A 15,704-nucleotide genomic window follows, 5' to 3' on the forward strand; every position below is an offset into this window, starting at 1 on the left:
GATAGATTAGGTTAAGTCGTGAACAGATGCTGCGGACTAGTGTTGAGAGATCATTAGGTGTTATCATTTAAGGTTATTATGCGTATGTGTGTGTGTGTTGTGTATGCGTATCCATGAGCGGTGTAACTACTTTAGACAGATGTAGATTAATAATAAAAATAACTTTAAAAGCTCTAAAAATGAAAAATAGAGGATTTATAAAAAAAACAATAATAAAGACACCGAAAATCTAGATAATTCTTTAATCCAAACACGGGCAACACTAAACCTTTGAGTTGATTAATTAGTTTGAGCGTTCGGCCATTATTAATTGGTGCTCGGGTGGCGCTCTGTATTCAATGTAACAATCACGCTACCCGCTTTATAGGTACGTAAATATGCGATACGTTGATGACTGAGTACATACATCACACATATTATTATTATGTATAATACGTATGTATAAGTATACGAAGCGTAGTTCTCAATGTATGGGAAGGTTAGATTCAATTATCCGATGCAATACAATAAGGACAGCGGTTTTTAATTACTCGACTGATGTAGGTATCTTACCTTCAGTATGACATAACTTGGAGCTAAATGAACTCAACTAATATACACCTTTTATTGAATAAACAACTAGAGAAGCTCACGGCTCACCTGGTGTGTTAAGTGGTTACCGGAGCCCATGGACATCAACAATAAATTCTGCCCACCGACCTTAAAGTATAAAGTGTAAGTCTCAACTGTACAGTATAAAGGTTGTCCCAGCCTTGTAATCCAAACGCAAGACTGCTTCACGGGAAAATGGACAGGTTTCCCTGTCTTAACTACCTGAGTTCTTTATTTTTTGAAGTGAAACTTCTTTAGGCGCGTTAAGAGTAAAATTTAACTCGCGACAGATTCGTTACGGTTAGAGAGAAAAGATACTATTCAGGAAGAGCGAGAGTGAGAAAATAGACACAGCGTCTCGCGAACCACTCGACCGTGGAAAGGGATACGACAAAGCGAGCTAGGTCGTTTCTTTTATACACAGCATTCCCTATTACAATTGAAATTTAATTTAAGGATGAAAAATTTAGAAAACCACAATACTACAAACCGCAAAAGAAGTTTCACTTCATTCACGCGCACCAAGTTGCACGCGCCCTATTTTTTTAATTCATCGCGGAAATGTTTCGTGAGCACGTCTTAAATATGTGTAAATTTTTAAAATTGATACCTCCATGTGAGATTTGAACTCAGACATAGTCGCCCAATACGAGCAAGCTTGTCTGTTAAGCCACGACGACTTCTAAAGTAAACACATAAATGGGTTTAATTTAAAAATGCATTTTCCATCAGCCGCTCTTAGAAAGCTTTTAACTTGCCTCTTAACCTTTATAAGATAATAATAATGTACACAAATCTTTTCAACTCAACATTTTCGTGTTGTAGAAACGTAAAAATTATTTAAATATACGAAAACGAAATATTTCGTTGTGAACAATAAAACAATTTTCAAAATCAGTATTTTTTATAATAAAAATTAAAAAAAAAAAAAACAATATTCCGTACGTTTACCAAAAACTTTATATCATTTAATATTCGTTCATCTAAGGACTGGAGCTGTCACTTAAGCATTCAGAAATTCAGTTTGTCCAAAAATATAAAAAAAAAATTATTATACATTGTAACGTGCGGAATCGAAGTAAAATAATTAATCCTCGCACGCTAAGCGGAACCCTACAGTGTCGAACAACGCCGTGCGACCGACACCTGCGCAGGATTCGTAAAAAGACACTAGACCAGTGATTCTCAACCACTGTTCAGCGGCACTTTTGTGTGCCGCCAAATTTCAAAAGTGTGCCGCCAAATTTTGCGAATATATAATAATGTTAATATTATTAAATTATATCATTTTAAAAGAAATATATATTAAACATGAATATATATTTAAATCCACAAAAAAAAAATTATAGTATATTTTAGTTTATTTCGTATATTAAATTTTTTTAATAAACTATTTATGCAGTGTGTTGGAGTAAGTAAATAATTTTTATCTTTTTTTTGTGTGCCGCCAAATTTTGAAATCGTTAAATATGTGCCACAACAAAAAAAGGGTTGAGAATCACTGCACTAGACAGTGAGTTTCGAAAAATTGAATAACGCGCACGCGCCGGTCGCTGCACATAATTATTAATTTTAAAAATCATCTTACCTTGTTGTACCTATAAGAGTTGTAACGATAAAATATATGATTAACATTAAAACATTTATATTAAAATTTTACAGCAGTTCCCCACCGACACATTTAAAACCATTGTCTCAATATGCATTACTAAAAATATTATAAAATTTATATAAATTTTAATTCTAATTATACTTTTACTTATATACCTACCCCCTGTAATGTTTGCACTGCTTAGAATCAGTAAAAGACAAATATTAAACTTATATAATACACGACATACATAAATACACCATACATGTAAATTGTAACGAAATTTAAAAACATTATTGCTTATTTATTTATCGCAACCTATCTAATAATCTCGTTTACGATTAAAGCCGAGTAAAAATATCAATTAACATATTTTAAATTAATAGTTTATATCAATATCAAGGTTTGCTTCGATTATAAATGTTGTGTAGATTTTTATTTTATTTTATTAAATTCAGGCTTTATAAGCCTCATGACCATCACAACATAAAGACGCTTGAAAGGCAAATGTGACTAAGCGACAATAACTGCTTTGTACATAAATGATAGGCAATAACCATATTCGATGCGCAAAAAATATATATTTCTAGTTCTATTAAAATCATTTCAATCCTACAGCTAGATTCGTTAAAATAGAATTTTTTTCAGGTATTTCAACTTTAAATTAGTCTACTGTAAAGTTCACGCATTGACGCTTAGTCACGTTTGCCTTTCAAGCGTCGATAAGTTCCAATATGTTCAGATTTATATTACGTTTATAACCAAGCGTTTATAACAAAATGCGAGCGAATGTTGAAACTGTTGAAAGATCAAGATTGTAGCTCGCTTCAATAATATAACTTTAAGCTCAAAGCTTAAGTTTTTCTTTCTTTGCTATTCATCGAAGCGATCGTCGAGTAAACAATAAATAAACTTCTTATCTGTTCTATGCGATATTATCAAAGTTAAAATTTTCCTGTTTCAATTATGTAATAGAAATATTTATATAAAGTACCGGATTAATTTGAATAAAAAAAGGTTTCCTGAAACAATGAATAAGTGGAATGTATAATAAATAAATAATTAATAAATATTTACTAACAATCACGCCACGTTAACTAATCCCGTGATAAGTCCGTAAAGAACTTGTGTTACAAGTACCAGATAAGAGAAATAAATGTAAGATTTTTTATTACACACATACATATATTTAATATACATCCATAACCCTGGAAAAGACATTTATATTTATCATACAAATATCTTCCCTTGGCGGGATTCGAACCCGCGACCCCCTTGTGTAGTGACCATGTCACTTACCACTACACCAGACGACCGTTGTGTATGTATATAACGTATGTAACATTATATAACATTGAAAACGAAAATAAATAGCTTCAATTACAAAGTTCATTAACATACCACACCCCATACCCGAATTTCATCACTTAAAAACCCAACCTTATTAACATGATTACAATAATAATTAAAAAATACATACATAAAATTAAAGCTTAGAATTAGCTGCACGATCCATTTTATTGATAATTTTATTTAATATGACGTGAGCGTCTTCGTAGTGAGGTGCAAAATGGTCGCGCACTTTCGGCCACCACGCCGCTATGTTCGGGAAATGATCCTTGGGCTCAAAACCTGCCATCCCTGGACAAAACAATACAAAAAAAATCACCCTGGAAAATCGCGACTATTTTTTTTATCTATACAAATATTATAAAGAGGAAAGATTTGTTTGTTTGTTTGTTTCGAATAGGCTCCGAAACTACTGGACCGATTTGAAAAATTATTTTTCCATTAGAAGCCGACATTGTCCCTGATGAACATAGGCTACTTTTTTTAATATTTTTTGTTTTGTTTCATGTGTGTTTTAATGTTTCCGAAGCGAAGCGAGGGCGGGTCGCTATATAAAATATTTACAAAACAAAAATCGTCCAGTAGTAGTAATTCAGCTTATATTTTTTAGCAATGCCTTCCGATTCTCTACAGAATACTGAATTAAAATATTTGTAGCTGTTATAGACAAAATGCAATGACCCGTTCTGCTATCAAAGATCCTCACGTCTCAAGATAAATGGCATTCAAGTTGTTCAACGAACTTCCTGAAGAGGAATTAGCATGTCTAAATTCCACTTTACGTCCAAACAACTTAAAATTATCTTTGAGAATCGTAAACTCTCTTCTCAAACTAAAACCTCTTGCACAACATTTAGCGTTCAGAAAATTAGCCCGGAGCATAAACAAAAACATTATCGAATTTCATAACAGATTTTTCATAGAATGTAAGCAACAAAACACAAAACTCCACGATCGGCAATAACCCCCTCCCGTTCATACTAATTACCCTCGCCACCCCTCAATCAACCGGTGACGTGAAACTTGATAGTTGCAAAGTTTCTGTACAGGATATTTATTTAAACAATGATTTATACTGTAAAGTATTCATTTTACATTTACCGAAGTACACTATTTCAATTTAAGCATTATATATATTTATATATCCTATTGTGAATTGAAAACTTTAATTATTCTATAAATTTTATTTCATTATCCAATCCAAAATGGTTGGTGTTCATGTAAATTGTTATTGAAGCTGCAATGTATCGCAAAGTCGCAGGTGAACAAAAAAAATTCAAAGAAAAAATTATAAACGAACCTCAATTAAATTGGCGATCAATAGCTTTTATGGTATAATTTCACTTACATGCTATTTTAGTTAAGCGACAAAAAATAGTTTCCTAACTCTTAATTATTTGTTATGAATTTTGTCAGCTCATGCTGACTACATTTCCTTAAGTTCCAACACGAATACGACCGATTCTTGTAGAAATCCAATAAGTTTGTTATACACGAAGCTCAGTAAACCACCGCAATAAATTTTAAGACGAGACAAACTCAAATAAAATCAAGTCTAGTCACTTAAATGTCCACCTTGGAGCAATAATGCAAGTTTATTTTCAATTTCCCTGCAAAACTCGTTGAAAGTGGTTTGGTATTGCAATTTGCGTATGCAAATAAGATAAAAGCCCTTTGCCCTTACTCTACGTAGTCTCTGATAAAATGAGATATTAATATCGCAAGCTCTCTCTTGGACAAAAATAAAAAACAAATGCTGGATGTTTTTGATCGTAAAACAGACTTTTACAAGATTAATATTGCAATATCAGATGAGACAACTCACTTATTTACTCACAGAATAACTGAGAAGATTATTTGAATAACTACACTAACACAACTTGAGTTAGCAAAGTTCTTTGCAGCATTATCGTTGACTTAACAGATGTATTTTCTTGTCGTTTTTGTATTGAAGTTATAATACCAATTGTTACGGTTTCGATTACGGAAGCAATCCCCATCATCATCATCATCATCAGCCTTTATGTCCCCCCTGCTGGACATAGGCCTTCCCCAATGCCTTCCACATAATGCGGTCCTCCGCCTTCCGCATCCAACGACTTCCCGCCATGCGCACTAAGTTGTCAGTCCACCTGGTTGGAGCAATCCCCATGCACTCTGTATAATTCTTCATTAGTTTCGATTACCAACAAATCAGCAACAAACGAGACGTCTTGGAAATTTAATATAGGGAACAAGACGCATCTTTAGAATTGAAGTGGCTAAATCCAAAATTCTTGTTTTTTGGTAAACGCCAAAAATTGTAATTTTTCAGTTTTGATTTTAATAATTTAAGCCTTAATGCTTGATTCAAAAGAAACGGAAAGTGTACTTTGTTCATTTCTAAATAAAATTTAAATTTAATTTTTAATTTTAAAAATTTAATAATATAAACGAATACAATACATGTTTATAACCCGTTCAAAGTACAAAAAGTTTATTAATTTTTTTAGTTAAACCACTTCAATTCTAAAGTTGCGAAGAGTATTATCGAACAGCGGGCTGAGTCGGAATATGTACATACGTAGAATTGTACAGACATTGGACGCGTTAGATACATGTAAACATATTAGGAACTGCATAAGAACCCGCATATCCGTGGCGTCTTGTTCACTTTACATATTTCACAGCACTATATTGTGAGTTCATTCACTCTTTCAACGAATATTATTTTTTTATTTTTTGAAGTGCAACTTCTTTAGGCGCGTTGAAAGTAAAATTTAACTCGCGACAGATTCGTTACGGCTAGAGAGAAAAGATACAATTTAGGAAGAGCGAGAGTGAGAAAATAGACAGCGTTTCGCCATTTGACCGTGGAGAGAGGGAAAGGACGAAGCGAGCTAGGTCGTTTTTCTTATACACAGCATTCCTTATTACAAGAAAATTTCATTTAAGGATGAAAAATGAAGAAAATCACGATACTACACACGTACGCAAAAGAAGTTTAACTTCTTTCACATGCACCAAGTTGCACGCGCACCATTTTTTTATTTTTGTGTTAAGGAATCGAATTTTTGATTAACGAATTTGATCCTATATTTTTTTTATGCTTTTTGAGGTGACAATGGAAAAGAAACCGATATGATAAATTTTCTTACAAATTTGGAACGAATTTATTTTAATAACTAAAACTCCGTTTTATTCGTAAACAAAGTTCGAAGAACAACACTCTGTTAGATTTCCTGGTATCAATTAATTACCCTCGACTAAATAAATACCTATTATATTATTTTCTGTGTCTGAAATACGTTGCCATGTTGAATAATCTGATTTTCGTAGTATCTGCCATACTCTCGACTCGTTGCTAAGCAACAAATTCCATGTTATAAATCGGATACTGGACACCGGACGTTATTCAATTAGCCTTATTCACTTCACTGGTTTGATTCTGACAATGACATTCGCAGTTAGGCACTCATTTATTCAACCATGTTATGCAAAAAGGGTTCTATTTTAATATGCATTTTTTGTGACGTACGTTTTTTTCGGAGGTTTCGCGACAGGTCCAAAAGTCCAAAGACTAGCTTGATTTGGACGGGCGAACTCAAGTGCGAGTACATCACCACCGGATAGGAATGGCGGCCCATTGAGAAGATCAGGCTACATACTTGAGAGGTCTAAGGTCTATGGTCTAAGGTTCACGAGTACGGTGATCTTCGCTTTGGTTACTGATACCAGCAACGTCCAAGAGCAGTGAGAACGAATCGAATAGATCCGTAAGGACGTATGTATTTAAGGAAACTGTGACGTAGCACTCACAGGTGTGCTGTAGCTTCTAGTGGTAACGTTTAATTCATTTTTTTACAATACACCGAATATAAGTTTGTTCATAAAATAGATTTGCAGCTGAAATGGAAGTTATATTATTTTTTGAACTAATATAAAGTCTTAGAATAAAGAGAACGACACATCCAATATCTATCAACTCGAAGTCGCTGCGGAAATAGTCTGGTATTCGCTACGGTCAAAAGTGGTCTTTATTCCTTTGGAAAACAAGCATATTTCCTTTCACACAACGAACGTTACATACGAACTTCAATTCGGAGAAGGAGATTAAAAACTACCTCCAGTCCGTTTTGTATAGGCAGCCTATATTTAGAGCGTCAAACGCAGCATTGTTGAATAGATAGGTACTAATTGAATTCCCTATTGTTACTGAATATCAGAGGGTAAAATTTCGTAGTTATATTTGAGGGCGCCCCCTCAAGAGTCCGAAACGGGAATAAACTACTAACATAAACAGAAAGCAATATTTTTAGAACGAAGTTCCTTATGGGACGATGCGGAGGGGTACCCTAACCGGGAAAAAACATCCGTAAGGTAAGATTTTGATTAGTAATGCACACAGTGTACGACTTAACTTTGTAATAAAGTACAAATTAGTGATGCACAGTGTACGACTTAACTTTGTAATAACGTACAAAAAATAACATATTTTTCTATCATTCATTGACCAAGATCTCAGAGCGTTCGTTTGCGCAATACACTAACTCTTATGCAAACAGCCGTGAATGAAGTGCACCACAATAAGTTCGCACTTTACCAAATGACCGTGGGTTGTTGCGAAACCTCCAGTTTTATTTTCTTTATACCTCGAATAGAACTTAAAATTAATATTTTTATAATAAGGAACTTCGTTCCTGTCCGGTGTCCCACGACACCACACATCTTTTTTGTTTACAAAACGAGTTGATATTATATCGCGAGCAAGCAATGAACATGAAAGCAGTTGGCGGTCGTCGCGATTATAAGCTTAAACTGAATTAATGTACATTGTGTACTTAAAGAAGTTGTCGTGCCCTAAAAGATAAGAAGTCCGGTGATTCGTATCTAGCGATGCACCGGTCTTCGAATCCCGCAGGCGGATACCAATTTTTCTAATGAAATACGTACTTAAGAAATGTTCACGATTAAATTCCACGGTGAAGGAATAACATCGTGTAAAAATCAAATCCGCAAAATTATAATTTGCGTAATCACTGCACTTGTAGAACTGCTGGGCATAGGCTTCTCCAATTGCACGCCACTGAGCACGACCCTCGACTTCTCTCATCCAGAATTTTTGGCTTAAGATCCTTTTAGAATTATACTCAAGAGGTCGAGACAATAAGAAAAAGACGAAAAAACCATCTTCCGACGTCATAACGAAATCTGTCCCGCCCTATAAAATGGAATATCTTATAATTTCACGACATAAATAGACAGGACCGTTTCTACCTATGCGGCAGCCTGACAATACACCCTTAACCCGTCCGGGAGTATCTGGAATAGCCCCTTAGTCTACCAGCGAAGGGAAAGTAAGCACCCTTATCAACAAATGCAGGCGCAGTATACTGGTATAAGACTCTAAGGATACTACTGCCCCCTCTCCGCTTAATTATTTAACCGCATTCACAATACCCGTGGGAAGAGGTAGGTTGGTCCTATTTTAGTCATAACAACTTTTATGAGAAAATAGGTCATTAGAAGTGTGGCCATGAAAACTGTTAGATTAAACAATAATATAATTCTTTAATTCGGAACCTGTCATCCTCATTTGAATATTCATGTTATAGCACTATATTCTCACAAAAATATTACAAAATAGAGTGGAATGAGGAGATCCGATTTGCCGTGTTAACATTACACATAGTGAATATAAAGCAAATGCAATATTTTGAAAATCGCATTCGCTTTGTCCGTGTCAAATGTTTGCGTCCCATCCTAATGGTATTTATAATTAAACTCTCTCTCTGTTTGTGACACCAAAGAATTCCACGTAGTATTTGTACTAAAAAAGACGCTCAATATATTGAAAGGAAAACGTGCTAAAAGAATCCTGTCTGAAAGCACATTATTTGATCTATGTAAATGAAACCACCCTTACCGTGTCTGGTATTTTAATACATCACTTAGGAGTTGCAGCTTATGAGCAACGCGGTGATCGTAAGCTGCAAGTCCTAAGTGATAATTGTGATAAATGCTTATGGCGTCACTCGTTTTATTGTTATACAGAGCGCAAGGCAGGAGATATTCATCTGTTCTGTTTTAAAGCGTTTTTTTTAATTCAGATTAGTAGATGTAAGGTAAGCGGTTACCGGAGCCCATAGGTACTACAACATGAACGTCACTAGCCTGTGACCAGGCTTTTTTTTGACCAGGGATTTGGTTGTAATGCCACACCCGTCAACCCGAAACGCATGTTCGGTTCAGGCAAGCAAGATGCCTCGCCATCAGTCCTAATCAATTTCTTATAAAGTGCATTGTTTGTCCTTTGAAGTTTTGTTAGCCGGCATTGATTACGCGGGCGACAGACTAAGAACATGTTAGTTACATAGACCGCTAGGGTAAATCTATATCTATACTAATATATAAATCTACAGCGGTTTTTACGGATGTTCCATTATAACTACTGCACCATGCATCCGATTGACTTGAAACTTGGTATCCATGTAGAAAATACATGCACTTAATGGATAGGCTAATATTTATATGAGTATTGGACTCCCTACACCAGTTGCGGGAGCGTTAATGATGAGAATCTTTATGGGGGTGAGAAATAATCATGTTAATTCTAAATGCCCAGCGAAGCGGACGGGTACAGCTAGTCTTCTATAAGCACTGTTCACACTGACAGCGCCTTGCCCTCTTCTGTCATCGATTAGCTGTTTTAGTAAACAGACGTGTATCTCTCTCCCCAGACAGAATCAATTTTTTTTATTGCTTTGATGGGTGGACGAGCTCATAGCCCACCTGGTGTTAAGTGGTCAGTGGAGCCCATAGACATCTACAACGTTAACGCGCCACCCACCTTGAGATATAAGTTCTAAAGTCTCAAGTATAGTTACAACGGCTGCCCTACCCTTCAAACCTAAACGCATTACTGCTTCACGGCAGAAATGGGCAGGGTGGTGGTACCCGCGCGAACTCACAAGAGGTCCTACCACCAGTAATTACGCAAATTATAATTTTGCGGGTTTGGTTTTTATTACACGATGTTATTCCTTCACCGTGGAAATCAATCGTGAACATTTGTTGAGTACGTATTTCATTAGAAAAATTGGTAGCCGCCTGGGTAAAAAGGGAAAATCAAAATGGATAACAAATTTAGTAGCGTCGTTTTTGTTTGAGATGCAAGTTATCGCTTGAACGAAATTCATAAGTTTTAATTTTAGATAATACAAGTTCCGTTCGAATAACTGCCAACCACTCTTTTCTTTAAGCTGACAAAATAGCCAACCTTCTATGTTCACGCTAGTTAGCAGAGATCTGCAAACCATCCGCGATGTATTTGTGGCTTTTACGAGTTGAAGTTTCTAGAACTGTAGTCATCTAGGCTTTTACTGGTGGTAGGATCTCTTGTGAGTCAGCGCGGGTAGGTACCACCACCCTGCCTATTTCTGCCGTGAAGAAGTAATGCGTTTCGGTTTGAGGGGTGGGGCAGCCGTTGTAACTATACTTGAGACCTTACAACTCATATCTCAAGGTGGGTGACGCATTTACGTTATAGATGTCTATGGGCTCCAGTAACCACTTAAAACCAGGTGGGCTGTGAGCTCGTCCACCCATCTGAGCAATAAAAAAAAAATAAAAAAAATGTATAATCTCCATTTTAGATGCGCACATTCATAACATGTTTATCAATGTGGAAACCGACGCACGATTTCTTTGTGCATATGACCAGGGGCTCACGGTCCAACTGGTGCCCCTTAAACCCCATAGAAATCACTCTGTTATATACTCACTTGGCTGTTCCAATTCGCAGGCGGCGACCAAATCCGCCACAGTAGGAGTTTCGCCTACAATAAACGCAGTTCCCCTGCCTAGCCACTTAGTGTCGAAGTCGTCGAGGGCCATCATCATGCGTCTCTTGTAGCCCTGTATAGTTTTTTCGTCTGATTTTCTTCCAGTCAATATTGGGTCCATATGCTGTTGGATATAGAACACCGCATCAAAGTTAAATTCGTTTTCAAAACGCTTTTGTTAGCTTCAGACGTATGGTATGTCTTCAGACGTATGTAACGGAATCTTTGAACATGATTTTGACCCCCTTCAAAATTTCGAATTAACTCGAAATTTGGTATACTATACTACTTATGAAGGACTGATGACAATTCAATATAAAAAAAAATTTTGAAATAAATAATAATTTAAATAATTTAAATTCAACTAAAATATGAAAAATAAATAATAGTTTAAAAAAAATCTAACAAAATGCGCTTTTATAGAAAATCCAACTAAAAAATAGAAAATAAATTTTAATAAATTTGAATTAAAAATAGTGTAAGAAAAAATGATTTTATTGTAAAAAAGCATGGAGTGCTTTTCAGGATATTATGAAAATAACCCTTCTACTCATATCTGTTCATAAAATATTTATAGCTACTTATACCAAGCACCCCATGCTTTTTTTACAATAAAGTCATTTTTTATTACACTATTATTAATTCAAAATTTATTAAAATTTATTTTCTATTTTTTAATTGGATTTTCTATAAAAGGGTATTTTGTTATTTTTTTTAACTATTATTTATTCTTTGAAGGCTTAAATAAAATTTAAATATCCGAAGATCATGTATGTTAACTATACCTACATTAACTTTACATTTGTCTAAGTGACCAAAGTGCAATTGTACTAAACTAACGACACGTGGTTTCACTTAAGTTAAAAATTCATGAAGTTGTGTACTTTTTTACGAGGATTAACACTAGTATATTGCCCTTCGACTGGTTCCTTGAGTGATACCGGCATAAGAAAAACCAATAATTTATTCAAAATGATTAAAATTTTCAATCACTTTCATTTGCATTTTTTTTTTGTATTGCCTTTGTAGGCAGACGAGCTTACGGCCCACCTGATGGTGAGTGGTTACCGTCGCGCATGGACTTCAGCAATGCATGGGGCAGAACCAAGCCGCTGCCTACCGCTTAATACTCTCCACAAGCCTCGTTTGAACAAGGACAACAAACAAACATTGACCGTAGTGGCTCCAGGTAGTATGGAGGAACTCTACTCTGGTGGTGGGCGGTGCGATGGTAAAAACGAGATGCCGGTATCATCTCGAACAATTCCTCAGACTATGGGCATACATATATTCTCGTTACGTTACTTTTTGCAGGTTTTTTTATTTTATTTTGTTCGGCACTCTTAATAACAAATGACGTCATTAACGCAATGTGTGGAAACAATGGACATAATTAAACAAACTGATTACTTTAATGATCTATTCAAATGTTTTTGTAAACGTGTGAACAATCCATTTTTGTCAAATGTTTATTCAATCCTTAATATACTTTAAATTAATAAAAAGCTGAATAATGTCTAAACAAGAAATATTTTTTTAATTTTTTATATTTTTTTTCATGTTTTTAATCTAAAAGTCATAACCAAATAGTGAAAGTTTCGTAGTGTAGCGCCATCTTTCGGCAAGTAGCAAAATTAGTCTATGCTTAATTTCACTGACGTTAATACTGCAGTTCATTTATATGTATGATACATAGCTTACAACCATGTGAACTTAACAACTTTAATTTAACTAAGATGTTCTTATAAAATAAATCATTTGCATTTTTTTAAGAAAAACAATAATATAAATAATATGTAGCTTATTTTAAAAACAAATTTCCTTAAGTTTTTCATTACATCAAAACCAATAAAAAAACATATTTTATATTTAATATAATGGGTGATACAAGTAATGTCCTTAACAAACATGCTTGCTGCTATGTAATATAAATAAATAATAATAAATAATTTATAATATTTAACAAATACCAAAAATTAAACATGTCATTAATTTTTGCTGGTGGTAGTAGTAGTAGGGCAGGCATTGTAACTATACTTGAGACCTTAAAACTCATATCTCAAAGTGGGTGGAGGCATTTACGTCGTTGATGTCTATGGGCTCCAATAACCACTTAATACCAGGTGGGCTGTGAGCTCGTCCACCCATCTAACCAATAAAAGTAAAAATAAATGAATTTTGTTGCTTTTTCAATTATTAAAAAATTATTCACAAAAAAAAATTCAAAGAGACAAAACTCATAATCAATCACAATAACTTACCACAACTCTGAAATACATGGCACAGTGCAAACGAAGACCTATATGTTGCCACTCAAGGAATTCTTCAATCCTGGCCTGAAGCTTGGATTCCTTAGAGTAAAGACTCTCAGCAATGACATTCTCTCGAGATAAATACTTCAGTATTGCAATGCTATGAGAATATATTTAATATATTAAATGATATTTTAAATTAGATATTTTAGATATTTAGACGACACCACCAATGGATTTCAAGCTTATCAACCAATTCCTTACATAAAGTAGCATTTTTACTGGTGGTAGGATGCCTCATAAGCCTGCGGAGGTAGGTATTACCAACTTATTTATTTCTGCTGTAAAACAATAATGCATTTCAGTTTGAAGAGTGGGGCAGTCGTTCTGTAAGAACTGAGACTTAGATTTGTGTCTCATGGTGGATGACGGCAGAATTTACTTTGTTGATATTCATGGGATTCATTAGCCCCATAACACTACTCATCTAAGCAATAAAAAAATAATTCACAACTTTGGAAAATAAACCATTATTATTAAATTTGTGACAAAATTATGAATGATTCAACTAATTTTTTTTTATATTATTGCCTTTTATTGGTTACTCTGCGGAGTAGAGTACCCATCTTATTCTTCAAACAATAGTGTTATGCCAGAATATTTTTTTTTAATTTACCTTTCAGTCAAAATGAAGCCATTGTGATCTATAACTGGTACTCGCTGCATTCTATTAACTTTTGTAAAATCCTCTGAATAGTGTTCCGCTTAAAAAAAAAGAGTACATACTTTTAAAGTCAAACTGTTTAATTTTATTTAGAATTAAGAGCTTTGATTCGATATAATTTGCAGTTGGGTAATACACCTGAGGCAGCTTCAATCCTTATTAAGTATATGCTATAGTTTTCTGATATAACTAATAAGTACATGAACAACTTCAACAACAAAGATCAAGTGTGTAAAATTGATTAAGCTAGGTACTTAATTTCTCCTGAGAGGTGCAAGCACTGACAGTTACTGCCAGTCTACCTATTTCTACCTTGAAGCTCTTGTCATTCAGCTTGAATGAGACAGCCATTGTATTATACAGTAATTAAAGACTGCAACTAGGTACATGTTATGTATAATCCATTTGCAGGACACTTATTCTAATTATATTGAAAGATACCCATTGCATTTTGTTAAATCATACTTATTGAATATGAAGAAAAAAACATTACTTTAAATAATGAATACTATTTTTTTTAAATTAAAAAAAAAAACAGATTATGCGTAAGTTACAAAGTTCATTTGGTAAGTACTTTTTACTTATTTTTTGTAATAGGCAAATAATAATAGAGAAATTATTATTTTAATGTACGTAGAAATACTCACCTTTTCGTAAATTCACATATTTCGGCTCGAAATCATATTTCATAGTTTTTAATAATATGTAGAGTACTCGCGAAGGTTGCGACATTAAATCATAATATAGTTTTAAAACCATTTTATTTATGTAATTCCTTTATTTATTTTTTATATTTTTTATTTATTTGAATAATTGTCTCCACTAGTCAGCACTGCAAAGTTAGAGCACAGACCTCTAATATATTAAGTGTATAATCTATGGCACAGACTATTGACTAATTTATAGTCGGATTTTTAATTAGACGAAGCCAGCTGACAGTAGCTAATGTCACTTTGTGAAATAATGTTGCTATATTTAAAGTAATAGTGATGCGTTCAGTTCTCGTTCAATCACATGAATGAACAATGAGTGTGAAGAGTTAATCATTAATTTCAAACTATAAAAGAATATTATTTATATTTTACAATAAAATTGTATTAAAGTGCTCCAATATATGTTACTAGTAGTATGTAACTACAATCAGTTTTTTTATTTTCATTACCTACCTTTAATTGTTATATTTTATACATCTATAGTTTCAACTATATGATGTATTGGAAATAAGACAGTCTTACAAGCTTCCTCGCAATTTTTTTTCTTAATGTTTAAAACACTCGGTATTCAGTACAGGTAGATACTATAGGAACATAATATTTCGTCGAAAACTCGTTGGTATGTAGAAAGCACGCCTAAAATTCGAACCCCGTACCCGA

The 15,704-nt window shown here is 34.1% G+C and overlaps 1 protein-coding gene across 1 annotated transcript; it reads right to left on the minus strand.

Annotated features, from left to right (window-relative positions):
• Nucleotides 1–1,533: 1,533 nt before the first annotated feature.
• GSTt1 (glutathione S-transferase theta 1) lies at nucleotides 1,534–15,192 on the minus strand. The gene is made up of 5 exons (XM_028174325.2): nucleotides 14,979–15,192; nucleotides 14,284–14,371; nucleotides 13,617–13,767; nucleotides 11,296–11,479; nucleotides 1,534–3,823 (listed from the first exon to the last, which is right to left on the minus strand). The coding sequence occupies exons 1-5, from the start codon at nucleotides 15,088–15,090 to the stop codon at nucleotides 3,669–3,671; spliced, it is 690 nt and encodes a 229-aa protein (XP_028030126.2). The 5' UTR covers nucleotides 15,091–15,192; the 3' UTR covers nucleotides 1,534–3,668.
• Between the last annotated feature and the right edge of the window lie 512 nt (nucleotides 15,193–15,704).

The sequence above is a fragment of the Bombyx mandarina genome, chromosome 08, assembly GCF_030267445.1.
Source record: "Bombyx mandarina strain Sakado chromosome 08, ASM3026744v2".
Taxonomy (NCBI): Eukaryota; Metazoa; Arthropoda; class Insecta; order Lepidoptera; family Bombycidae; genus Bombyx; species Bombyx mandarina.

What these genes read in the sequence shown, in the direction of transcription:
- GSTt1 (XM_028174325.2), bottom strand. Translation starts at nt 15,090, where the DNA reads ATGGTTTTAAAACTATATTATGATTTAATGTCGCAACCTTCGCGAGTA. An exon ending in GGCTTCATTTTGACTGAAAG is followed by an intron (nt 13,768 to 14,283) that starts GTAAATTAAAAA and finishes ATATTCTCATAG; the next exon opens with CATTGCAATACTGAAGTATT. An exon ending in CTGCGAATTGGAACAGCCAA is followed by an intron (nt 3,824 to 11,295) that starts GTGAGTATATAA and finishes TGTTTTGTCCAG; the next exon opens with GGATGGCAGGTTTTGAGCCC.